A 27,958-nucleotide genomic window follows, 5' to 3' on the forward strand; every position below is an offset into this window, starting at 1 on the left:
TCAGACCAGTTCATATCTACATTCTAGGCCGTAACTAAATAAATTAGAATACGCTAAAGTGCTACATCAACACTAACGTTCCTGAACAGTAGTAACGCACATTTCTCTTTCAAAAAAAAAAAAAATACAGCAGCTATCGTTTCAAACATAGTCACATTACGTGAATATGCTTACATGTCACTTTGTTACAGTATTCAACAAAATGCATGACACAAAACCAAATGGCAACAGTCAAGACTCCCACAGAGTACAAAAGGCAACTTTAAAAAAGTTGAGCATGATGGAAATAGACATTTGCAGAAAACACACTGTCTTCAGAATTCACACTTGAAAGTTTCGTTTAATCGTAACTTGCTGATGTCGATATTTATTTCCTCTGGTTTGTCACGTCTGTATGTTACAGTTCTTGTACAAACAGTAGGCAAAAACATCTTATCCTTGAAGGAGAAGATACAATTTTTGTCAATGATTAGCTAACTTTTATGTGCAAGAAAAAGATTACTGAATATGATGGCTCTGAAATCAATTACCTTCTTTGTTGCAGATATTCTGTAATCAGCTGAAGATTTAACTTTATTGCTACTCCCCTGCAGAATTATCTGCCTGATGATAAGGACAACAAGCAACCCGATCAGAAAGGTAACTATAAAGATTATGGAAAAGACTCTAAAGTAGCTTCGTCCAGAGAAACATTCTGCAACAAAAGGAAAACACAAGTGTAAAGCCTAATGTATGGAACACATTCCCGAAACACAGTTATACTTACCACTGCATAGTAATGTCTCATAAATGTAACAGGAGCCTAAAAAAAGCTACGGGAAAATCACTTCAGGGAAGTTAAAGGGAAAAGTTGCCATATGCAAGCTTTTAAAGCGGGGCATATTGGGAAAGACAATTCCGATTGAGATCCACTGTAGAAAAATGCCAAAACTGTTATTCCTTTCATCTACAGAAGTAAAACTAAGGCTTCGCTATGTTGGCCACCATAAATTCTCTGTAAGCCATCGAGTTTATAGCTGAAATAGAGGGGATGAATAGTTAGAGTTGTATGGGGCCAAGACAGTTTAATCTTCACAAGATTATAGTGCAGATCATTGACAAAATATGAAAGAAAATGTGATTTCTTGAATCTTTGTTCAGTGCTCTCCTCACTGGTAAACCTCTCTCATACATCAAGTTTTCCTTTAATTAATACTAAAGTTATGAGACAAGTATTCGCAGTTAGTTTTCTCATTTATGAACAACTGTAAGATAAAAAGTCATACAAAAATGTGAAGTGACAAAAGGTAATAATTTACCTGCATTTTTGTTGCAGCGTGGACTGATTAAGCTTTATGAGATTTTATTTAAAAAGATTTTATTCTTCCACATAACGCATACCTGTGCATTTTTTTTATACTTGAAAGGAATATTTAAACATTACTGAACGTGAGGTAAGCATTCTACTGCATTCTTCCTCGTTTCTGGTAATGTCAAATAATGTAAGCATATCCAAAGTAATAAAACATACAGATGCCATAACAGATTTTTATAAATATTTCTTTAAGCATTGCTCAGGAAGGATTCATTATTATTAGATGCGACTTCTCAAGGAGCTGGGAAATCTGATTTAGCAATGCTTGACAATCACATTTCCTGTTATTATTTATCTTTTACTTTCCCTGAAGCTATGAGTGATTTTTCTCTTTTTCCCGCTGTCTTTGTTATTGTAATAATATGACACACTTTTGAAAGACATTGTAACAGTGGTGTATTCAATTATTAACCTCAACAGATTTTCACCTCTTCTTAAAATTACCTAGAAAATGTCACATACCTGAAGTTTGGTCAATATAATGCAGCAGGTAAGCGCATGAGGTTGTGCACTGGTCAAGTTTAGCTTGAGATGCATTGTTAGAATGATGGCACTGAACACAATTCCTGTAAAAAAAAAAATAATTAAAAGTGCATGTCTTTCTCCCCACTCCCCTTAAAGAGATTTGCTGACGTATCACTTGCACATAATGCTTTCCTGTTGCTAGTAAAAACATTGCGACATTTATTTATTTTTTTTCTGAAATGTGATGCCTCTCAGCATTTTATCCCGGTGATGATTCTCGAAACCAGCTAGTAAGAAGTCATGAAGTAATGTCAACATGTCTTTGGCTTCGAGCCACCTTCATCTGGCCCCTGCTCTGCATTTCGTGATGCGTGCTCTTCAGGGGATGTAGCTAAGGGTCTAGCACCCTTTCTTCAGCTGTCAGCCTCTAGTTCAGCCCTCGTCTTTCTTTATCTATCAATGTCACTAGGATACACGCTGGGACTGAAGGGAAGAGATAGGTGTAGGAGACGCAGTTTTGTTGAGAATTTTTTGGATGCTCTGTTACGACAAAGCCACATAAGGTCCCACTGTTGGCCAGTTTGGAGGGTCAGCAGCACAGCGGGAGGCAGCGCTGTCAGTCTTGCCATCTTCACTTTTCAGCTTTGCGGAAGATGGACGTCACAAGTGATCCTGAAACAGCCCTGACTGAATTTTTAAAAAAAGCTATGCCATCTTCTGAATTCATTAAAGGCACCCATTTCACAGCGACTTTGAACAAGTGTCAGCCAGCAAGGCTAACTGCATTTTATCGACCGAAGTCTTAGCAGTCCCCTTTTCAGAGACGGCCCAGCTTGTCTCTCCAGTATATTCACCAGATGAGCTATAATTCAAATGAATATGAATAAACCGGAATTCTGTTTTGATGAAAATTCCCTTTCCAACTAAAAGCTGATCTCTCACCCTCTCAGCCACAGTGGGATGTGGAAGACTATACGTGCTGAGGGGAAGGTGTAGAAGAGCCGTGCCCAAAGACAGGGCTTCATTGGCTCTTCAAGCCAGCACCAGCCAGCGTGCCACTGACCGCTTGGTCTAGCTTCTCTCCTCCTTGGGCTGCTCATTTTGACCTCCACACTGTCCTTTCCTTTACATGGCTAAGGAAAAATGGTATGTTTTAAACCTAGCACAGCGAAGACTAAGTGTTTTAAAACTGAGTAACAGAGAATGTTGTTCTCTGGGGAAGACCAACTGCGCTGCTGACTGATGGCAATGATAATGTGCAGGTACCACTCTTGTTTCACGTCTCCTTCTTTCAGCTGAGATGCACGAGGTGTGTGCAAAAACAAACTTGGAGAATATTATTGGACTCGGTGGCATTCAAGAGTAGGAGCTACTGTCCATTTTTAAAACTCCACCTTTATGGGCTTTATTTCCCACCCAGAAGATTTCACATGAAGAATCATCTTTTAATAAATATACGAAAAAAAAGATACTCATAGGACACACTTCCTTTGACTTCAGAAAGCTGAAAGTTGGACAGAGTGCTGAACACAGATAAGGACATGCAATTCCCTTAATTGCCAGTGTGAACCCCTCAGCTACATAGAGAAAAGTCTGAAGTATGAATTGTTTCAATTTCCTACAGCCTAAATAGCTCAGAAATATAGCACACATCTAGCCAAGCAGAAATATTTCTCCTTGTTTCAACACTACAGAGTTAAAAAGTCAAGTCCAGCACAAGAAACGTACCAGTTTTCTTCACAGGCTGTGTTACAAGTAGGGCAATATTCACACAAACGGCCAAAACTTCTTGGATCTGTGCACTCACACTTTCCACAGACGCATTTTCCTCTTCCACTGCAAATCTGGCCCTTTGAATTCAGGCAGTGCTTTGCTGATTGTAACGAGCACTGGCAACGGTCACCTTCCCAGCCAGCAAAGCATTTGCATTTACCAGCTTCACATTCACCATTACCTACAACATCAGACAGCCTTGAGTCATATGCTTTTATGAAAACATAGAAAGTCAATTTTTATATGCATACGTTGGTATTGATGCTGCTTTACGTTAAGCAGAGCTAATGTAGACCTTGGCTTGCTAATTAGTATTTAAGTTAACAATTTGGGCTGAAGTTAAAAGCATCATAGATATTTATGACTGCGGTTTGTTGTTGAGCAAAAGCTGCTACCTTGATGTCATCCTAAAACATTTTACTAGAATTTTCCCTGTTGCCTTGGATCAAAGCAATGTGGATTAAAAATTACACAACGACCAGGAAAACAGTCTTCAGGCAAACTAAACAAACATCTCTTTAGCAAGAAAGCATTCAATTCAAATAAACAGCAAGATTCAGTGGAGGAAGAAGTATCAAGTTCATGTGCACATGCCAGGTTGTTTTTTTTTTTTTTTTTTCTCTTTTCTTTTGAGGAGCACACACGATAGCACTGCTTTTTAGTCTTTCTAAAGGACAGATGGCTGAGCTGGACAGGTGGGGATGCTGTGCTTATTGCCTGTAGGCTGTTTAATAAGAACTTAAAACACACAGCCTCAAGGATTCAAAGGCTATGAAGAACCTCTGGTGGCCTTTACAATTTTCCAGGCAAAGCAGTGGTAACCTTAGGGGAAAATCCGTGTGTTTCCCATGTTGTAGCACATTTAGGCAGCTGTACAACTGACATGCTGACAATGTTTAGCCACATTTTTACAGCATGGGAAAGCACCTTTAGGAAATATAGAAACAGAAAGCACAGAAAGCACAGGCAAATCTCAGGTGGTCTCCTCAACTATGCCTCGGCAGTACCTAAGTTCATATCTACATTCTAGCAGCTGCAGGAAGCCAGGCTATTCTAGCAGACAGCGTCCCCTAAAAGGGAGTGAGGTCAAGGTATAGGCTGCCATTTTTTTCACTTGGGCCAGGCAAGATGGAGGGGGGATCATAGGACGGGGGATCATAGGCCACTTCAGAGCAAGGCTCTGCAGTGGAAAATACCCCATGAAGAGACACACTGCTCAGCCACGGCCCCAGGTGGCAGGTTCCCCTTGTGGTACCCAAGAGCAGGACTCCATCACATGTGACAATCTCTAACACCTCTTAGACAAAGACCTCCCTGTCTCCTCTGCCAACCAGGGCAGCGCATCTCAGGCTTTAGGAGCTTGTAAGTTTGAAAGGTCTGCTTAGGTTAAGAAATAGTAAATTTGAAAAGTTGGTTGGGGAGAGGGAAGAAGAGTGAGAAGATGAACCATAATTCTTTGTGTTGGAATGAAGTATTTAAAGGATCAGGTAACATTATTTCTCTTCATTTCATGTAAAGTTCACAGTCAACAGTAGAGCAAAACTGAAATAGTTCTACTAAAGTTCATGGTATTACCCTAAATTTATCCAACTGCAGTCGAAAAAATTGATCCCTCAACTGGTCCCTCAGTATAGATTTTAAAATATTTAATTACTTTGTAAAGGGGAAAAAAAAAATTCTGGTAGAGATACAGTAATGATACTGACTCAATTCCATTTTTCCTTAGTAACTTTAACTTAAAATTACATGCTTTGTATTTTGTCCATATGCAATTTCTATTTGCATGCTTCCTTTAAAAAACATAAAGTAGACCACAAAACAAATAAGAATTTCAAACTCTCCCTGTTTATGTTGCACTTCCACTCTCCTTTTTGGAGCAGGTGTTCTGAACAGTGTTAGCATATATGTCAGTATTTGAAATCAAGTGTCACTGTAGCTCTGAGAAGACTCATTTAGGGTGTTAGAAAATCGGAACCTCATTTGGAAGTTATGATTCCTCCTAATCTCTTAGTATCTCACATTCCCATTAGACTGAAATGTACCAACTTTCTCGAATAATGTTACTGTTTATCAGTATCATTACCTCTGAAGAAGTTTGAGATTTAAATCTTAACATAGCTGAGCATAGAAAAAACTCAATAAATCTCCTAAAAAGCAGCGCTGAAGCTTAGAAGACAGTGCATACCTCTGTGGTGAAGAAAGCTCAGGAGCTTGAATTCCTACCAGGCTGTTCAGGACATTTCACACACTAATTCCGCACACACAGTTCTTGTACTTGACAGCCTTCTATCATTGTTTTCAGCTGCATCATGTATATAAGCTTCAGAAAACAAAACCAAACAAAACCAAATCACAGACATAAACCCCTAAAGCTTACCAGAACATAAGTTTCCCTGGTGATACGGGCAGGAAAAATCATCCATTTCACAGTACTTGCCATACACCTTGCCTAGCTTGTTTTTGTAGCAGAAACATTTTCCATCTATGCAATTTCCTTGACCACTGCAGAGGGGCTGGTCCTGGTGTCGTCTGCACATCTCAGAAAGAAGTGTATCTTTATTAGGGCTACAATTATTGTCCCCGCAATGGGACTGTTTGCCATCAGAAAAAGTTTCATCAACCCATACTCTTTTGTGCCTTGCGCTGTCTCCATACTGACAGGCACAGCTTTTCTGCACATTGACGATGGCAGTTTCATTGAAACCAATAGGCTTAAGTATTGCATATTCTCTTCCTCCAGTTGTATCACATCCTTTCATTGTAACCGATACATTGAAAAGTACCTAAGAAGAAATAAAGACAGATTTTACATCATCATCTCCTATAAATTGCTAAAAAATTTTAACACATAAATAAAGCAGAATCTTACATTGTATATGAATGTGCACTAGCTAATAACAAAATACACAGTGGCCATTTGTCAAATATGATATATTAGCAATGACAGGCATCACAAATACGGTTTAAATCCTAACAATAGACGATTGACAGCAGTCTACTTTTCATGCTAAGAAAACATAGTTGCAGACGACAAGTTTAATACAAATTAAATAGTAACAACAGAATTACCATCATCGTATGCTGATCTTATTTAACGTGCACATTCTGTTATATTATAGAAAAACTCAGATGAGAACTGGGACTAGACTGAGCAAGACAATACACAAACAGAAACAGAGATACTTTTCATAAAAAGAACCTATAACGAATGTTCTTGCTGCAGAAATGGTCTGTGCAAATAGAAACGACACAGGTTTTTTGGATGGGCCTATCTACTCCTACTAAAACACAGAAACGGTTCACACCTTAGTATCAGCTTATTTTTCCCAATTCCTACAATGGGGATGGAGCAAGAGAGTCTTGCTGCTCTTGCTGTGGTCCCAGGCAAACCAAGTGCTGCTTCAGAGTGGACCCAGTGCCTAGCTCCTGGCCGTGTCATGGCCATAACCACCATGCCCCAGGTCCTCACCCCAGTAGTGCTCACTGCAGCAGCAGCCCCCATGGATTTCCAGAGTCCTGGCACAGGACCCTGGATCACTTTGGTCATTAGGTGACCGCCGTAGAGTTTGCATCAATCACTACCAAACCTCTTTGACAGCATTTGGTCACTGGATCACTTTGGTCATTAGGTGACCACCGTAGAGTTTGCATCAATCACTACCAAACCTCTTTGACAGCTCTGACATCTCTGATACTTTCACTGGATAGCAATCTTGTATTTCACAATTGGTTTTTTTTGGTTTTTCTTGACCGGTAGGCTTCTGAAAGGGTATTCTCACGAAGGCTATTTAGCTTGCTGACAGAAAACAACTCTTCCTCGCCTCCTCATAGAGAAAACATAACCAAGAGGAAAAGGTGAGAAAGGAGCCTCAGAGAAGCAATGATTTCCAAATTAAAAAAAAAAAAAGAAAAGGAGAGAAAAACTAAGAAACTGATTACATACGAGGTGGAAACTACCCACAAAGACTAAGACCATTCATTTCGCATCGCTGTCTCCCCCTCCCGCTGTGCTCTACCACGAGAACAGCCGAGCCCTTGGGGACAATGGTGGCTTTGTGGCGAGTGGGGCTGCGGCTGCCTACACGGACAACAGGCGAAGAATGCTGTGCAGAAGCATGCACTTCTTATAGTTGTATTGAGAGGGCACACAGGCTTTGTCTCGCCCTTTGCTTTTCTTCTTGTTTCTTAAATGCGCCACTACACACATAACCCCTCAGTTGCCTACACTCTCCGTGCATGAGACGTCTTCCCTTTGGTTATGGGGCAAAAGTGTGGCTATGCACTAATTAATTCATGTGGCAGGTGCGCATCACATGGGGAGGACAGGCTGCAGCTAGAAAACGTGCTTTTTATTCAAGCCAAAGCCCTGCTAGAAAACATCACCTTCATCGACAACAGACTCCTGGAGGAACAGCAGGGAGATGGGAGGGAAGGCCAAAGCATGTCTTGTGTCCAAGTCGTGAAATTTGATGGGTCTGAACACAGCAGCAGAAAGACTAAATGTATTGCAGCTAAATAATACACTGTGAACACTGACGCTTGCTAATAGCCAAAGTTAGTTTTGTGCCCTGAAGGGGCCATAGGATTCTTCCAGAATATAATACACTTGATGTTTTGGTAAGAAAAGGAAGGAAGAAGGATTAGACAATAAAAGGAATGTGAGAATTAAGGAAAAGCATTTTCACTGTAAACAAATACTGAAAGGATGATTTACGGTTAAAATAAATGAATCTCTTGAGGGTGGCTCATTTTCAACAACAGTAGAGGTTCAGGACCACATGCAATCTTTTATAATCAACTGGCTTGGCTTTTTATTAAAAAGAAACAGATCTAAATATTTTTCTTTTCATTAAACAGAACAAATTCCTCTCCTATTTCTTATGACATGCACAGGGAACAACACTGGAGAAGAGATGAGTTAGGAAAAACATAGAAAATCTCCCTTAAACTGTAGAAGTGAATCAGCAGCAGGGTAGGCAGAAAAAATTCAGAAGAGTATAAAATACACCTCAGAAGAGCACAAAAGGCATCTAAATGAACATACTTAAAATTCACACCTTTAGTCTACTGATTTGTTTTGCTATTTCTACACACAGACACAAGTAAAATCACACCAGCTGAAACGTGTGTACATGTCAAGAAGGAAAGAACCCCTTGACCCTGCTCTCCAGAAACACAGACCTCTTCCTGGCAGGCTAAATGAATTACTCTACTAGTCCAAGCAATTAAATAAATATATCAAGGCACAGAGAAGGGAAGAAAACCCTTTTCTGGGAAGAAAACCATGGTCCTTATATTAGCCAGACATCTTCCCCCACATTTTCACGGTGCATGATGCTCCAGTTTTACAATTCGTTTCATTCAGTAGGTGGCACCGATCCAAATGGGGATAAATCATTTTATTAATTTGATTTATAAAATAAACTAATTATCCACAACCCTGATTGTGCATGAAGACTGCTACAGCAAAGAGAGGGAAAGGTGGCACCTAGTACAGACCCAAGGAACACGAATTCCAGTGATTCTTTTCCACCGAGTGATTATCTTTCAATCTCTCTACTTACAGATTTCATCACAATGAACAAGGCCATTGTGCCCAGTGGAGGACAAAGGAGGAGAGTTTTAATGGACGTTAGCTTTCAGGAAAAGCTTTGAGCCTTAGTTCCATGAGATTAGTGAGAATTAAAATAAGATTCAGGAAAAATAAAACCAGAGAATAATAGAGAGTCTGTGGTCATTAATCACATAAATCCATTTTCAGTTTAAGTAAATCCCTAGAAGATTTCACACGATTGAAACCCAACCCAATCGAAAAAACAAGTATTCCACTTCCTTGAAGAACAAAAACCATCAACATACTTCTTCATTATATCCCACATTTTTACATCCTTCCATGCCAGTTTTTTTACTTCCATCAGGACAGATTGCAGTGATATTGAAATGAAGACCTTGGATCTGGTTATCGACTTGAATTTTCACTTCAGAGATTAGTTTCTGTAACCAGAAAACAAGTTTTAGTCACATTGCATCTCAACATAGAATGTGTGTTAGTGACTAACACCAAGTACGGCTACTATGTCTGACTGAAAATGAAGAAAGCTTGTCTGTGTGAATAAAGCAATGAATTAAAGCATTGTTTCCCATATAAAGACCCGATTACATTCCAAATATACACAACCAGTGAACTGTTAATTCTGATAAAGAGGATTACGTTTTCCAGATAAAAACGTTTTCAGCTTTTCTAAAATGGTTTTGAGAGTGTATTTTTTGCAATTTGAAAATCTAGTCTAACAGCCATGCACAACAAAAACTGCTTATTGTTTGAAAGACTACACTGCCTTTTAGCCACATATTTAAAATAAAACAGTAAACATATATACAACTATTGTTATCCAGCAGAAAAAGTTCCTAATTGACTTGACACTTTATAAACTTCTGATATTTTGCATCTGTCTTGGAAAAGTTTTGTCTGAACAAACCTTAGGGTGATCTAAAGGCTATTGGGATTATTCTTATTGATTTATTTGGGCCAGCTAGGACCGTATAAGTCAACAATTGGTTGATTCCCATTATGTTTTTTTACAATATAAAATAAAGAAAAAGCCAGCTACTTTGTAATTCGTGTTTACTGCATGCTCTAAAATCCTACTTCGTTCCAAGAAGGAATATTGCTTCTTGACCTTTTAAAAATCTATTAAAGCTGTACAAACCAACGAGCTGAAAATTGCACAAAGAGATTATCAAAATTCCTGGTATATTAGTATTAAAAAAAATTATTTAGTGGGATATTTTTACTGCTACAAGTGGAAATTTAATTACATGAATCTGAGCACATGTTTATCTTCGTAACTTTTTGAAAATTCGTGACTCATCTTTGGCTTTTTAGCCAGGGATTTTCAGCCAGGGTTTTCCACAACTAAGCCTAAGGTTTCCCTGCTTAGAACAAGAGTGCAAGAGGCTCACTGTCATCAAGCATCAACACTAAATTTATTTTCTTATCTAAGTACTTTTGCTTTCAAGAAAGCAAAACATTCAAGCGCTGTTCACCCTGTGTTTGTATATTACAAGTCCCTAAAAGTATGATAAAAATCTCAAAGTATCAAATCCAATGAAGCTTAGGATGGGAAGGAAGATACTGTGTAAAAAATGAAAATAAGACAAGAGCAAGCTGGGGGTGGCTGGAACAGGAAAGTCCCACAGAATCTTCTATTGAGCTAAATCATTATTTTGTAAATTTTCATTTCCTCTCCTTGAATGTTTGCCCTGCACAGTGCTCTAAAAACTGGGATACAATTTAGGATGGACAGTGTAAAAGTGGCATACAAAAGGACTACGATCTCCAAATTTTTTGCCAGCAATTACCTGCAAACCTCCATATTCAAAATGAGATTTCTCCATTTTGTAAGAGAAAGTACAACATCAATGAGAACTTCTCTGCAATTTGATTACGTATCACCTCCTCTGCTTTTGAATGTATTTGCCTTCTGCACAACGTTTCCAACATGACAGTGAGGAAAATGTACACAAACCCACTCTATTGACTAGGAACAGACATGGGACTTTGCTCTTCATTATAGCCAATTCTCTGAAAGCAAAATGGCCTGATTTAGATGTTTACCCTAGTACAATGGATAATTTCAGCCTCCTATGCACAACTGATTAAAAATAACGTGATACCCGTTGATACCTTGCATTTAGTTTGTAACTGATTTTTCAACTTTTGGAACTTGCATGTTTGTGTAACTTGCACACCTTAACAGCATTCAACCATCTAACCCATCATGTTAATCTTGATGTTGCTCTATGGGCTCCCTATGCTCTAGCACATCGAATGTATAGTACTTGGCTTCATTTCCAAAGCTGTTTATGCCCCCTTTCACCAGGTTATCTTTCATTCACTACCAAGATGCCAGTTTCCATTTCAAGCTGCCATTCCTTGTCAATCATTTGTGGAAAACGACTTTATGCTCTTTACCATACTACTGCTCTCTCTTTCCCATACTATTATCTTCAGTTGAGAACTCCAGGGAAGAGTTCACAATGCCATTTGCATTGTTGTCTCCCAGATCCCTATCAAAACTCTTCTTCACTGCCATGCCTCAAAACCCTGAGTCATTACGCTGCTTTGTGCAGTGTAAATCCTGCTTTCCACAACATCCACTGTTGTCAAACTACCTCCTCTAAATTCCCACCTGTTTTCTATTTTCTAAGAATTATGCTGTAAACCCCTCTTGATACTGCACTAGCTTTTTGCTTGGAATTTATATGGTGCCTAGACAGTGGTGTCTTGTCTGTAACTAAAGATCTGAGATGCCAAAATTCAAATAAGTCAGACATTTCTTTTGAAGTGACACGGCAACAGGTGCAGAGAATCAAACTGCATATTTAGAAGCATCCTTGGAAAGGAAAAAGTGCTAGTTCTTGGCTTTGAGACCCCAACAGCCTGGGAATTTGAGAATTATCGTGGGACAGTGTCACCCACCAACCTGGACATTCATAAAAATAGGGAACTTATCCCTGTGGACTTCAGGTAGAAGCCAACATCCTGGAAATTCCAACTTTAGGCTATGAAAGGTGAAAAATCCCGGTACAAATACGGCACACAACATTGTCACTGTTATCATACCTGATAGGCTTCTACCACCAAATCATTGAGATTTGCTGCTTGCGATTCTATCTGTCTTGCAACAGTACCAGGCAACAGAGGTAACAGATCCTACAAAAAATACAATCGTTTATGCACAGTTTTAATTTTTAATATAAATATTGTGCTTTCAAAACTGGAAAAACAAATCAGGTTTCTAACCTACTTTATACCAATGGAACTGGCTTCCTTGAACTGCAAAAATAACATTGATGTTATTGTCAATCAATTTTTCAGAGAGCTGCCCAAGAGATGGATGCTCCTGCAAAATGCAAAAGAAAACAAAAGACTGCAAATTAGTAGGGAAAAACATTATATTTCACATATGACACAATACAGGATTCCAAAACCACCCCAATCCTTATTTCTAAATGTACAGAGCAATGCTAGGCCTACATCCAAAAGAAAGTGGGACCAACCAAATAGATGATGAGAAAAAAAACATCATCAAGGCATCAGCTAGACTGTGACAGGCTTATCTGTTGCCAACTATGCAGGGGTGCCGCACCGTGGGAGGACTAACTCATACAGTACTATTTTGTTGGTTTGAGTCTGATGCTTAAGAAATATGGATATGATGCTGTCCATGGTCTGACAGGAATAACAGGATTCCTGAAAATGACAGGTGGGTTCTTGCGCAAAAGTCAGAGCGAAAGTACAACATGAGGGCACTGAGATGAGGCGTGTTTTTGGGAACGGCTAATTGAGTGATTAAGTTTGTTTCTCGGAAATGTATTTTGGCACCAGGGATCAGACACACCAGCTAAATGCAGCCACTGGGCCAGATTCTAGCAATGTTAGTATTCTGTACACATCTTACTTAAGGCTGCCAGCTTTCTCCTTTCTATGTCCAAGACCTGCCTCAGGAATGATGCCTCCAGTCCTCACCGCGATGACCTGCTACATTTTCTTAACCCCACTTGTGCTTGAAGAAGGTAGCATGAGTTTCATGTCTCTCCCCAGTAATGACATCGCTCTGCGTCATTAGAGAGAAGTGACTGGGGCCTTGGCCTGTGTTTCCCATTACGTAGATTTCATCTGGACACCTATGTCGCGTTCTTCAACCTCTTTACCCCAAATACTTCTGCTGTCTTTCTCTTCCTGATATTTTTCACCATCTGCCCCACATTGTCTCTCTCTTGCACAAACACACTCTGCTTCCCTGCACAATTCACTTCTCCTCAGAGCGCCACTTGTTGCTCAAGGCAACCTGCAAGTCAACTGCTCTCCTAACAGTAATCTGAACGCTAAGACAGCTGAGACAAACTTATGCAAGGGGGCAAAATCCATTTTCCATCATAACACACCATTATAAAGAGCCTCGTATGGAAAAAGAACAAAGGAATTTCTTGCTGCAGTTTGATCTCAGCCAGGGTCCACACCTCTCTCAATTTTTCTACCCTTTGGTAAGAGATTATATTGCTTAAGATAAGTGGTGAAAGGCAGCAATAAACGGATCTTCTTACAGCTGTAGCTGGGGAGTGCACCGTTCGCGAGGGTCCAGTAAGCATGCATTCCCACTACACAGCAGTTGTGGGTGAACTGCAGCAGCAGTGGCTTTGTTGCCATTCTCAATAGCCCGCAACACAGTACGACAGCCTCCTGCCTTCTCCATGACCACAGACCACAGTGGTGGGGCCTCCATTGTGCTCGCACAACCCTACAGGCCACATGCAACTGGCTGGCAGATCAGATCACAGACACACCAAGTGGTCCCAGGACACGGGCGAGTGAAGCCAGACGTTCTGTAAATCCCTCCCACACTATAAATGTGTGAATGACTGGGACAGTGTTGAGAGATCATGAGATGGTGGTCAAATAAGTCAGTCTTCTGCTTAATACATGACACTAGACATGTCTGAATTCCAGCAAAGTGGCCCTTCAACATCTCTGCAACTAAGGGCAAAACTCTGGGATCAGTGGTATCACAAATAGGTTTCCAAGCCCTCATGAAACAAAAACTTGTTCAGATGGAGCTTAGTGAAGTCAAGAGACAACATGCATAGACATACAAAAATGGCAGGGACTACAGCCCCAACTACCTAGTCTGCATACAACTATACTTGTCAGCTCTAACTCACTAGAGTGTCCAGCTTGGTTAGTAGTACATTAAAGCCTCACTTCAGATTAGAAAGAAAATTTTTCTTTTTATTAGAAGAGATTAAAAAAAAAAAAGCATCAAAAGACCCACAGTATCTTTTTCATTTTAAGCATGTAAAGAGATGACATAAGAACTGTTGGTCACTCGTGGAGCCTCATTTTGCTTGCTGTAAAATCCTTGCTGTACTTCATGTATTTTTATCTTATCTCTTCCCACTACTACTCAGGCGAATGCACTTTCATTTTAGATCATCTTTCTTGTTCCAATTACATCATTCATTTTATTATTTTAACCTACTGTGTTAAGCTGAGACGATAACTAATACAGATGTTAAGTATTTCAGAAAGGGAGTTAACCAAGCACAGATCTAATTAAAACGGACTAGATTTCTTTCTCATTTTATGCTTTTTTGCTGACCTCTGCATGACAGCTTAGCAAAAGTTAGAAGGAAACAGGCAGAAAAGTGACTAACTGGAAACAATGCTGATATAAAGGTTAAGCTGCTGCCAATAAATAAAGCAAAGTCCTCTTAACTGGCACAAGGAGGAAATAAATATATGCCAAAATACAATCTTCTCAAGACTACCAGAAGCTAAGAATCGAAGTAGGAAAACAATGGGATTACAGACACCTCTAATTCAGCATAGCACGACAAAATTGCATTGATAAGGAAAAAAAGCAAAAATGTTTCATATGACGTATTTTTTAAAAGCTGAAAGCCTTTCATGACATTTCATTTAAGTAGCAAATAGTGTTCCCCACCTGATTTTACTTGTTCATTTGAAGTTCCTTTATGTATTTCTGTGATTAAAATAATCACAGGCTATATACTGCTGAGAAGATAAAAAAGCAGGAAACCAGTACACCTACCCTTACAGACACTAGTGTGTTATCATGTCAAATCTACTCCAGAAAATATCTAATACTGAGAAAGATTTCCATTCTACTCCTTTTCTGCTACTAAGTGCCTGCCCACTATCACGCGTGGGCATGCAAGAAGTAGCCCATGGTTGAAAAAGATACGGGCTATCAGCCAGAAAACACATGGGCCAACACATGCCACCACAGATCTAAGCATCTTTCAAGATCATTTCATTCGGGTAGCTAAAAAGACTGCCTCATTTCACAAAAGGCATCAACAGCAATAATCATGGAGATTTCTTATTCCATATTGGACAGTAAAATCATGATCTTTAAGCCCACAATCCAGAAAACACTTTCTTCAGTCAGCCATCAATCTGTCAGAGTTCCTTAGAAAGAGATTAATTAATTTTGTCTGTTTTTTGTATTGGTGAGTTTTTTCAGCTGAAACAGAAGTTAATTTCTTAAGTTGGACAGAAAATAAATATAGTTGTTTTTTGGTTTTTTGTTGTTTTTGTTTTGTTTTTTTCTGAAAAAGACAGTATCTTTATTACCAAAGGAATCCTGAACACCAGAGTAAGATTTGCACCTTCAGCAATTGTTAATTAAGCAGAGCAAAATTCCTCTCATTTGTAGCACTGAAATTAGGGGGGTGAGGGGCGGGGGAAGAAACAGAGATAAGGACACCATAACCTGTAAGTATGCCCTGTTTTGGGAAAGGAAACTTTCAGGATTATTTGCTTTAAGTAGAATAAGGCAGGGGTTGTTTTTATCCCAGGGACACTGTAGAAATACTGAAACTGAACAGACTGGCTGGAGGGAAATAAATAATCCTGACATCTGTGAGGGAATATCCAAGAGGTGACAGAGGGAGTATATGAACGCAAGAACATCTGATAACGTGAAATCCAAACAACCTTCCTGTTAGCACACGCTCAGCTGCCTCCTCCGCTCAGCAAAGTCCCGAACACCCAGCGATTCCCAGAAACCTCCCGTATTCCATGATCACACACCATACGGCGGTCACTTCCTGCTGGCCCATCATCCTTGGAAACACCAACTGCTGGGATGGAATTCAGGTCTAGCCTAATTTACACGTAGCCCTCACCGAGTCCACTAGCACGTTGCTGGCTTGGGCTGAACACAGGCTGTACGCTCTCACCACACGCAGCTAGCACTGAGAATAAAACTGTAATGTGCTCTAATGATACCCCAGTTCATATTTCTCGTTTCCAGTGGTTACGTGGCAATTAAGCAGCGATTCATGTTTCTTAAATAAATAATTCATATTTATTTAAGGAAATAGACAAAGGAATTAAAAACTACAAATCTTAGGAAAAAAATATTTTGAAAGCTAAAAGTATCTGCTGAAGGCGTATTATTTTGCTACGGCAGATTTGACGCAATTTTTTGCATAGGTATGTATTACCAAACATTGTCTTTATATTGTGAGATTCAAATGTATTTAATACTACATCACCACAGAAAAACTTTGTGGCACAAGAATATTTTCTAGTCCATCATGGCTGAATAAGCTCATTGCTGTGGTACATCTTCTGTTTCACTCTTCCCAAGCATTTTCAATCAATGCACCTGTGCATCAGCTGACCATAACCATGAGCACTACATTTGCCTTATTAGCGGGACTGTACAATTCTTACATATTACTAGCTGCTTCTTGTGCCAAATACCACACCAGACACTTCCTACGTATATTTTATAGAAAATGTGTGTGATTTTTATGAGATGGTAATAAAAAACCACACCAAACCCAGTAACATATCCTCCTCTGCTGTGTATTGTTGTCTTGGACTCCAAAATACTTTGTCCCAGACAAAAAGAATGTCAATATTTCCAAGTGATTGATTCCTCATTTCACAACTTGCCTACTTGGAAAAATACTATTCTAATAACTGAAATAAAAGTGATGCTTTGACAGCTAAAAACCTCCTGTATGCAGTTTTACACTGCTTCCCTGAAGACAGAATCTATGACATATACCTTACCATACTCGTAGCTTTGACGTACACATTATCTTTCAAATGACAGTTTCCATCATGGGGAATTACAATCCCCGCTAATTTACTATCAAGGGCCAGATGGGAAGTTTGATCTGTCATCACGAGAAGCAGCCGTTTTGCTTCTTTACGCCATCCAATATGGCTCTAAAAAGAAAACAAAATTAAGCATAAGAAAGCAGTAACTACCTATTTTCTAAAATAATAAATAACAAAATGAAAAGTGAATGTGAAAGTCTACTTTCAGATATTACACTGCTGAGCAGCACTGAGTTTAAATCAGGCTATTTAAAGCATTTTGTGTGGAAATATATATCATGTACTACATCTAAAAACTACCACTGCAAGTTAACCACTTTGCTTTTTAAAGAAAGATCTCTCAAAATATATAAAAGTTATGCATTACATAGTGGGCTCGGGTAACAGCTGCCACATCGTGTGTGTCACCATTACACGCAAATGCAGATGCGCAGCATTTGTAAAATTCTCTGGGATCCAAAAAGCATTACAACCAATAAATATGCATTCATTTGTATTGGTACTTGGTGCCCTCTTCTATTTCTACTTTCTATTTATTTACTTTATATTCTCATCATTCTATAATTTCCTTTTTCCTATACAGCTTTCCAGACAGGACATTGGCACGTGATCAACAAATCAATAAATTAAAGTTTGAGTGTCTTCATGCACCTGCAAATTGAGAAATTCCTCATTATGCAGCAAAATACCACCATACGCATCTATCCACCATCTTAAGGGATTAATAGTAGTGGTATCTGCAAGGGAGAATTTAATGTGTTTTAGGAATTCAGTGATGTAAGGGAAGCAGCAGTGCAAACTTATATCTAAACTGGGTTAGGTGCCAATTTGTATTTCCATAACATTTGTTTCCCTGCAAGCAGTAAGTGGCTGCTTTAAATCAAACTTTAGAGGTACACATGAATTACCCCATATTTTTTTTCATTATTCCCCCTCTAATTACTCCATCTTCTTCTTCATTAATTCCATTTTTCCTTCTTTTTCCTCTTTCCTTCCTCCTCCTTTTCTACAACACAGTCCTATTTCTACCATTTCCCTTAGCACTACCAGGTATCTCGCATCTCATGTGAAAGTGTATCATCTGCAATACAGTCCCTGTCCTCAGCCGGTCTTTGTGACTTATTCTCTACCTTCTTTTTTTTTGCTTAGCAAAGAGTGATTTGCCTCCCTTCTCAGGCTCATTCCCTGCTAGCTCTGAATGGGGATTAACTATCTCACAACAGTAGGGATAATAAGTACGGAGGGCTGTGGCGTCTTTTCCAGTTTACACGTTAGGCATCAGCCTCCCTCAGACAATCCTAGACAGCATTCCCCTAAAGAATGAGTATTTTAAGTTTTAAACAGGTTATATCTTAAATACTCCCAAATTCTTCTCCAGCACTGCAGAAACTTCTTGCTCCTGAGACTCCATCATTCCACTTTGTCACCGCAAGACTCCTACCTACATACGTCACAGCAATCAAAATTTTAAAGTGCTTCATGTCCTAACCTGCAACAGGGATGTATTGGTTAAAGCAAGATGGAGCAAGTCATAAAGCTCTATTGTAGGCAAAATGAGTGCACATTAATGTAAATTAGAGTTCATGATGGTTGTTATGAATTGCACATTGTTCTCATCTGTTTTGGTTCACAATTCAGTTAGCAGGAAAGCCTCCCCATTCTCATGAATGTTTCCATTCTATTGTTTTTTGAACCTTATATTATTCTAGAGCTCAAATGTCATAAGAGTGGAATGTGTCCAATGAGAAACACTGAATTTTAAAGAATTTTTCCAAAGCTCCAGAATAATTTTTTTCTGACAGCTGTGATCACAATGTCTACGAAGAGTGGCTTTTATTTACCTGTTTTACAGCTCATCAAAATTTGAAAATAAAATTGGGCCAAACTATTCACTTTTAGCATAGTGTGCATTACTTTTTGTCCTAGACTCACTCTGCTGCTCCAAAAGAAAAGGAATGTGAAGAGGGACAAGAAAAAAGAATTGCTCTGACATCATCCCAAGAGATGAGAAACACAGCAAGCCTGTGATTTGGACAGCAGTTGAATTACTTTCTTTAAGAACCAGAAAGAGTATCTTACAGAGTTTAGCAAAGCTTTCAATCAGCCAGCTTTCAAAATTTCTATTGCAGTACTACGCATAGAAGGAAAAGATGCAAAATAGCCCTCTAGAGCAAACAAATTCTTATTATTTAATATGCTTATAGCTCGGAAACCACTGATGGAGATCTTTTTCATCCTTTTCCACATGGCAGGGATGGTGATGAAATTTTATCAATACACGAAAGTTAACTTTTAATTGATTTGTATCGGTTTTGATATAGATTCTTTAAAAGCTGAGATAACATTCAAGTGCATTTGTGTTCTTTATCTACGCAAGCAGATATGTAACTGATCCTTCAGTTTTCAAATACATTAAGTAGAAGAAATGTCAAATGGTATGTTTTCGCTCTTAGGAACACAAGGAGGGCTTTAATGATTTTTGAAAATAATTTTGTAATTGACCGAAATTAATACATGTGTCTATTTAAGCAAGAAGTGGTTGCTTTCATCGTCCATCCTATGTTGGTTAAGTTGGTTAAAGCCAGAATTTGAAGAAATCATTAACTGATACTGAAAAATATTTCCTTAAGCTCTCCTTTTTCAGTTTCAATGGGAAACAATTATGTATAGCCAAGGGGGAAATAATGGAAAGGGAGGCAGAAATCTTACTATTATCAGGCTTAGAACTGACATTTTGAATTCAGGAACACCGAGCACATTTGTACCGTATATATATGTATGGTGCAATACATATACCTCCGTGTCTGAATTACCGTTTAGACTTTTGTTAATAAGCTCCTTACCTGGCACACCGCTGCTTGGAGCATCGCATCAAAACCCCCTTCAGGTGTATCAATATTCCCAGAAATTTTTTGTTTATTCACTGCATTTCTGAATTCTGCTATATTGTCAGTCAGGGATAGCACGTGAATATAACCATGAGGAGGCATACAATCTAAATTATAATCACTGTACAAAAACAAAACGAAGCAAAAGTCTAACACATTCCATATTTTCCATTGGAAGATGTAAATATTGCATCCCTATTAACCCATAAAATCCTGTAACTAATGAAGATGTATATATGCACAGTAAAAGAAATACTTGAAGAAAGAATAAGTCCACGTGAGATTAAGTTCGGTGGGAATTAGTTCTAATTTACTATGAAAAATGTATTTTTTTGGTATTTTATGGAAATTTACATAACTTAGTTAATATAGTAACAGCACATATATAGTGTTTCTGTACAGAATGATAAGAAACACAATGTGAGCGATGGTATGATCTCAGAGAGTATATAATCCCTTTTGGAATGTCTATGGAGCAGTACAGCTTTGCTTTTTATTATCCTGACAAAAGGCTATCACACCACAACATTAGGATCCTTTAATAGCTCAATACACAGGCTACTGGATCAAAACTAAATAAAATTTAAGTCCCTACATCCACTAGTAGTAAGTAAATGTGCATAAAATTAATGTTGAGATTAGTGACAGTTACCTCATTAAAGGGATCCGAAACCCCACTAACATCTTCGTTGTAAATGATACTTTTTGAAGTTATGTATAAGGGAGAAAGTATGAAGTTTGACATAAGTAAGCTAATTCTCACAGCACTTATATAGGTCATTGCTCTGGGATCCATTTACGGCAGTGGGATTTACAGCACACGCTGAAATGCTCATCTGATTCAGAGATGCTGAGCAGGCTTCAACCCACTGAACTTCTGTCGCATCCAGACTATAACCTGCACGCCCCCAACTCAATTTACAGTCAATGGAGAGAAACAGGCACAGTAAGGATTAATACCTCTGCAGATGTCTACTTTTAGGCAAAATGAATCGTGTCTCAGAAGTGCCAATTGATCTCAACTCATTATATAGACAGTCTAGATGACTGCTTTATACATAGACATTTATATCTATCTAATGAATTCCACTACGAGTGCCCAATTCAAAAACCACTGAAATAAAAAGATACTTATGGACTTCACAGAGCTTTGGATCATGTCTCCCCAGGAAAGATAGTAATGAGCAAGAAGGTATGAACAGTTAATATTCACTTTTCCCAGTATTATGGTTTATACAGATTGGAATTTTTTGTGAATGATCTTGTTCTCCAGAGGGTTTTGGAAGTGATCCCTCACTTTATGTAAGTGCTGATCACAAGGTATAAAAGACATGGCATGAAAAAAGAAATGCAAGCCAGAACATCTTTCTTATTTAAAATGGGAGTTCATTCATACTACAACTGTGGAATGAGATCAGAGGATCACTTTTGCTCATTAAATGAGCTGAAAGAAACTGCATGACAATGACAAAAGTAGAGTTTTAAGAAAAGAGTTTGTGAATACACGACCACACATCAGAAGAGAAGTTCTAGGTCAGAAAGTACAAAACTTTGTGATGAATCTAGGCAACATATATCCAAAATACTAAGACCACAACAGTTGACTATAAAATTAAATGCAAAACATATTCAAATATGCCAAAGCAGCATGTTGTTTGGCTTGTTTTGCTAAAGAAAATACAGCACATTTTTTCTGAAACCACTCACCAGATATTTCAGAAGTAATCACTGCATAATAATTTTCAGCATTTTCTTAGGAACTTTGCTGAAGAACCAAGGTATAATTAAACAAAGGCAGATCCTGAAGAGGTTTAAAAATAAATCTGCATAATGCATATTTGCATAATTAAATAATTTGTCAGTGGTACAGCACATATACAAAGACTACATACCTGCATTGGTTATGGATTCTACCTGGATGAATGCTAATATAGGGTGACACAGTTTTATCCACATAGGATCCAAATCCAAGTCGAAAATCAAGAGAAATATTGGCCATCTTTTTAGATAAAGCAAATCCAACGGAGTTTAGTTTTTCTATATTGTTGTGCATAGAGGCTGAGACATCAACCAAATAGTAAAGATCCACAGGGTATTTCTCTAGAGGACGAACTTTTAACACAAAGTTTGCTTCACTTCCTGATTCAAAGGAAACAAATAAGTTTGTTTACTATTTTTGAATGGACACTCTTAAAAATACATTTATTTTTGCAGCAACCTCAGCACAAAGTTGTTTGTGTCAGCAAACAGAAAAACAAACAAACAAAAAACCTCCCAAGAGTAAATGAAACCTTGAAGCATTGCTCAAAAATAAGCCATAAAGGAGCTCTTTGTAAAACATTTTGCTTTTTTTTTTTTTTTCTTGCAGGAGCACTCTGTAATCTATTGTAAAAATCTGACTTCTCCCCATTTTCTTTTAAATTCCTGGTTATGCAATCCCTTTGGCATTATACCGAAAAGCAGTTATGACTCACAAAGGACATACATCTGCATACAAATTGTGGTCAGTCACTTCAAGGTTAATATTTCTAAGTATGTAAGGTTATGCTGCAAACAGTTTGTTATATGAGTCTAAAACTACGAGTGTGACATAAAGGCAGCACAGCCTGAAAAACACACTTAAACTGTGCTTCAAGTTATACCAAACCACTTACAAAAATTCAATGAGGAAACTCAGCAGGATCAAAATATTTTTTAGAAAAACAGGTTTTAATATTAAAAAAAAAATCTTTTGGTGTATACAAAATAGAACTCATCTTTTATTTCAGGATGACAAAAGTCTGTCTCTCCTGCAGAACCGCATCATGTTCACATATGTGATAAAAATGTTAATGCTTTGGCAATCACTAAAAATAGTCCCCACATTTTTGCTTGCCTAATACTCTGTAAAGCCAGCAAAAAGAGTGAAGTGACTGGAGTATGGACAGCATAGATATAGCAATACATCACTTCAAATTGTTCGTTATTCTGTGTCACCCTAAGTGTGAGCTCATAGAATAAATGAGGGAGTAAGATCTTCGTGTGAGGAGTGTGGAATGTAACTCAGTATTATGCAATGAAGATACAGCAAAGGACAGGAAGAAGGGGGATGTTATAGAAGAATTAAGCTTTTAGTGAAAACCTGCAATCTAAACACATTCAGAAACAGACTCACTAAAAAAAAAAACCACCTGAAATGTGACTTATCTATTAATGACATTTACTAATGCTTATGACATGGCCAGATAGCACAATTAAAGTACACGTAACAAAGATTTGACCCTGAAAAGTTAAACAGGCAAAGTACTTTCTTCCAGTGGTCTTTGAAGATAATCCACCTGAAAATATCAGGATTTGTCTGTATCAGGCCTTGCATAAAGAAAACAGAATTTCAGTGTGCTGTAACTTATGTTTCCTCTTTGCCAGTGTAATTCAAATAACTTTTTGTAAATGACCCTTGCAGGTCGCCAGTTTGCATATAGTGAGCTGCTGAGTGCAGCTTTTATTCTTTTCCCACGTAAATCCTGACAGTTGGGTATATGTAAACAATGAGTAAAAACCTCAGTATAAAAACAAAACCCATCTTTTTCTGCGTGATTACACTGTATCAAATTTCTGTTTTGAGGCACAGCTATAGCTGTATATCTGTGTATTGCCCTGGGGAATAAAATACGGGCAGGATGTCTATATATCAGAAGTTATTCTTCTGGAGCCCTTGGAATTGCATTCTTCTGCATCCCCGATGCAAGAACTTCCACAAAGCATATGGAACTCCAAACCCGATTTCACTATTTGCTGGCAAAAAGGTTCATTAAACCAAAGTTTAGAAAGCAAAGTTTTTTCTAAGAATCCAGTATGCCTTTGGAAGTAAATGGGATTACAGACACTCCTAGTTCCTGAGACCATTTCTCAGTACAAAGCAGAGTATCAGTCATTTCTTTGGAGTGGGGAAAGGAGAAGAAGTGCTGAATTTGCTTTCTTAGTTTTATTATTATAAAGATGGAAAAACAGAGTTTCTTTGCACTTTATACCCATGCAGACCCTTCCTTTTTCCCCTGTAATTTATAGAAAATTATCTTTTATACAGCGAAGGTCAGCAAGATACTTTTCCTATTCACTTAACGTTTTTCTACCAAAGATTGATCCCTCTAAAATGACATATTTCTTTCTCCAACTATAGTTTGCAAAAGAAAGAAATAAATTAAATTTTATGACATGAAACATACCCTGCATCCCTTTATATGACCTTCCACTTCTGCTGTTAGCCACAGCTATTTCAGAGACAGAGAACATACGTTGATTTAACTCAAGTTCAGTTGAGGGCAAATAGAGACATCCTATGAAATCTCAGATCCATAAAAGGGCTTGTGGATTTTATTAGGGCCAGGTGTCTCACATTTTATAAATTAAATGTTAGGTGGTAAATACCTAAGTCTGCTTTAGGAATTCAGTCCTTTCATATATAGTGGCTTTGATGACTTCATAGTTGTCTAGTCAATGCACTTAAAAATAACCAAATATTCAAGGAGCTTATCAAAAGATCAATTTAGGAATTCTAGCCCAATTTACTTTCAGTAAGGAATACAGTTTATATGCGTGTAAGGGAAAACTATTTGTGTAAGTGGCTAAAGAAAAAGAACAAATAAACCACAACAGAAAACACAAAAGACGACCTAAAATCCCTTTTCCACTTATTACTTGCATTATTCTGACCTTCAGCTGTGTTTGACAGAAACACATCTTGCTGAAGACTGTACTTGAATATGGAAGCAAAATCATCATAGTCCTACAATATAATGTTATAGCATCATTCTTCAAAATAATTATTCCAGCAGCTTCTTCACAAAATATCTGTACTTGGTGGTACTGTATCTAGTTTAAATTGACTATAATATCAATGTGTTAGAGACAACCCAACCTGGACGCAGTTGGACTGAAACTTTTCCTGGTGTCACTTGTGTATTTGTTTCATGGTCACCGGGTATTGTGACATGAACTGTGGGATTTTCCACAAAATCAGATTGGCAGCCTCTTTTCATTAAGTTGAAAACAGTGTCACAGCGTCCTTTCTGTGTTGCATCGGCCATGAAATCCTGTTTTATAAGAGACAAAAAGTACAAAACAATCTGAGCTGAAAAAAACAACTGTAATATCTTCAAAGGAAAGAGAAAACCAAAAAAAAATAGTCTTTGAAACAATAAAATGTGCTACTATAATTGCATAAATTGTAGAACGAGTTCATGGAAGCCATATGTTTTTAATAACAGCAATGACAAAATATTTAAATTGGAAGTTAAACCTAATAGCCACAATGATTTTTTTCTACAAAGGACAAAACTTTTGTATGAGAAAGAGGATCTTGCACAATCAGAACAAGCTGACTTGGAGAAAAAGGAAACTATGTACTGTCACTAAACAAAGTTCTGTGCTATGCTATGAGTTAGTTACAGTTAGTTAGACCAAGAAAGTGTCACTCACACGACATCAAAACAGGTTAGTTTTCAGAGGAATCCACTACTAATGTCACTCAGGCTAATATTTAAAAGTAGCAGCAGAAGTCAGCTTTAGATTTATCTAACCTGAATTTGTCTATCACAGATGTTGAAGTTTTACCCCATATCCCACACCAAATCCAAAGACTAGCTGGACTATATCATTTCAATCCCCAGAAAGAGGAAGCTATGTAGTACAAGACTGGACAGTTTAAGATGCCATCAACATAAAAAAAGCCCCTCTAACAACAAAAAAGTGATTAGTAGTCGCATGATCTCAGAAGCAGCACATCCTTTGTTGCAGTGAAAGGGCAAAGTTGCCAAAATTGTGCCAACATGACCCAACGCAAAATTCCTTCCTGACCACAAATCTGATGATTAACATGATCTTGATCATGTAAGGAAAAAAAAAGACAAGATCCTTTGTACTCTTTCGAAGCATTGGTCCATCCCAGCCGCAGCTGGAGACCAAACAATAGACAATCTCTGATATTTCAGATGCAGATGGGGAAAATAAACAATCAAAAAAGTGCATACAGCCAACTATGTATTAGAGAATAGTCATCCAGACCCTGAAAAGACCAGAGAAAGCCTCTGAAGAATAAGACTCAACAGTCATGTACCGTGTTTTCCAAGTTCCAACTCATTTTTGTAGTCTACCTCTGATAATTTTTTTCCATAACCTCCTTTAATGTAGACCACAGAGACAACTTTTTTAGGTTACTGCTATTTATATACCCTTCCTGATGTACATACATCTCAAAAAGGTAGATTTTTAAATGTATAAAGAACTTAGTTACTCACATTGTTATCATGAATGATTGATAGATATGTGTAGCATTTTCTGACATTCTCTGTGTTGGGGGTATGAAGTCAAAGCGTCTCAAGTGTTGGGATGATTTTCTCAGAAAAAACAGCGTTTAGACAAAGCAGGCATGCTAAGCTGAAAACTGCCCCTATAACTTTACTCTGGAAAATTTCTATCTGCATTAATATGGGTTTTGCCATTCTACAACCACGGACAGGTGCGTATGTGAACCGGCTACCAAAGCATGGTCTAAGAGGGTTTGGCAAACCCTTGGCTTCCACGAACAGCTCTCAGGTTAGACATGAGAAGTGAAGCAAGAGAAGCAGGGCAGAAGTGAAACCTGGTCAAAGCTGAGTGCCTAAGTTAGAAGGAGACCTACCTGCTCCATGGCAGTAGAAAGCTAAGAAGTGCTGTTCCGTGATAAATACAGATGTAGCAGGATAAAATTATGCCCTTTGTAAGACAGGACATCAGGCCACAATAATGGACCACTCCACATGGTAATCCATTGTGCCATCTACACATCCCCTAAGGCTTGTCTTGGAAAACAAGCCCTCTGCACCTCCATTGCATTGCTTTTCCTTATACTTGTTCCAGACTAAGTTAATTATTCCAAGACATGGTATCTCAGATAAAGTTACACCAGTGCCTTTCACTCCTTATCTCTTCCAGGCACACCCTAGGAATATATCTACCTTCTCTGCTAATGAATGCTACTACAGATAATTTGCATTCGACCTTGAAGAGCAAATGAGTTTGTAATTGCCACTGATATTCCTAAAAACCTTGCTGCTCTGAAGTGCTTAAAATGGTCCAGCCTTACTTGAAATCATGTAATCAGCTGGTTTTTCTGTCAAACAAGAACAGAAATTCCCATATTCTTACAGTTTACAAAGAAATAACAATTTCAGAGTAATTCTTGCTACCTAAGATCTATCTTCTGTGATAAGTCTCAGAACTGATAGTTTCAAGTGTCAAAGTAAGAAAAGTATCATTTTTTCCATTTGCAACAGGGTCATAATATATGGTGAAGTCAAAGTTACCTCCACTGTTAGTAAAACCTTTTGCTAGATGCAACAGGCATATAGTCTTGCTCTGATATATAACGAGGACTTAATATAAATTACTGATAAGTAATTTTGCTTTTGAAGCCAAAACCAGTTGAACTCTCAAAGTTACTTTAAGTCTGCCAAAGCTGTCTACAAAGCAGATGGAACGCATTAAAAGTTCTCACTTTATTTAAAATTACTGCAATTTTCCAAATAAAAGGTTGTATTTTCTCCTTTGGAAACAAAATATATTTCACATGATTTCTCAGGTTCTGTCTCCAGAGGTCATTTAAAGATTTTCTTGCTATTTCTTACTATAATTTTCACAGTTTAAAAGTCTTTTATCGTTATAAAGATCAGAAGCAGTTAAAATATAAAACCAAAAGTAAATAAGCAAAATGCCATACCTCTTGAGCACACCATCCACACTCTGGACCCAAAGCAAGACACTTTGTGCATGTTGCTGCATTTGAAGTGGCACATCTGT

At 38.1% G+C, this 27,958-nt stretch overlaps 1 protein-coding gene across 1 annotated transcript; it reads right to left on the bottom strand.

Annotated features, from left to right (window-relative positions):
- On the bottom strand, positions 1–27,958 carry ITGB8 (integrin, beta 8). Its single transcript, XM_009879554.1, has 13 exons — positions 27,879–27,958; positions 25,041–25,215; positions 22,036–22,282; positions 20,099–20,264; positions 17,205–17,363; positions 12,403–12,498; positions 12,219–12,308; positions 9,452–9,586; positions 5,970–6,375; positions 3,548–3,773; positions 1,817–1,920; positions 531–694; positions 1–437 (listed from the first exon to the last, which is right to left on the bottom strand). Exons 2-13 carry the CDS (start codon positions 25,207–25,209, stop codon positions 315–317), a joined length of 2,085 nt encoding a protein of 694 aa, XP_009877856.1. The 5' UTR covers positions 25,210–25,215; positions 27,879–27,958; the 3' UTR covers positions 1–314.

Source organism: Charadrius vociferus, unplaced genomic scaffold (genome assembly GCF_000708025.1).
Source record: "Charadrius vociferus isolate BGI_N301 unplaced genomic scaffold, ASM70802v2 scaffold262, whole genome shotgun sequence".
Lineage (NCBI taxonomy): Eukaryota > Metazoa > Chordata > Aves > Charadriiformes > Charadriidae > Charadrius > Charadrius vociferus.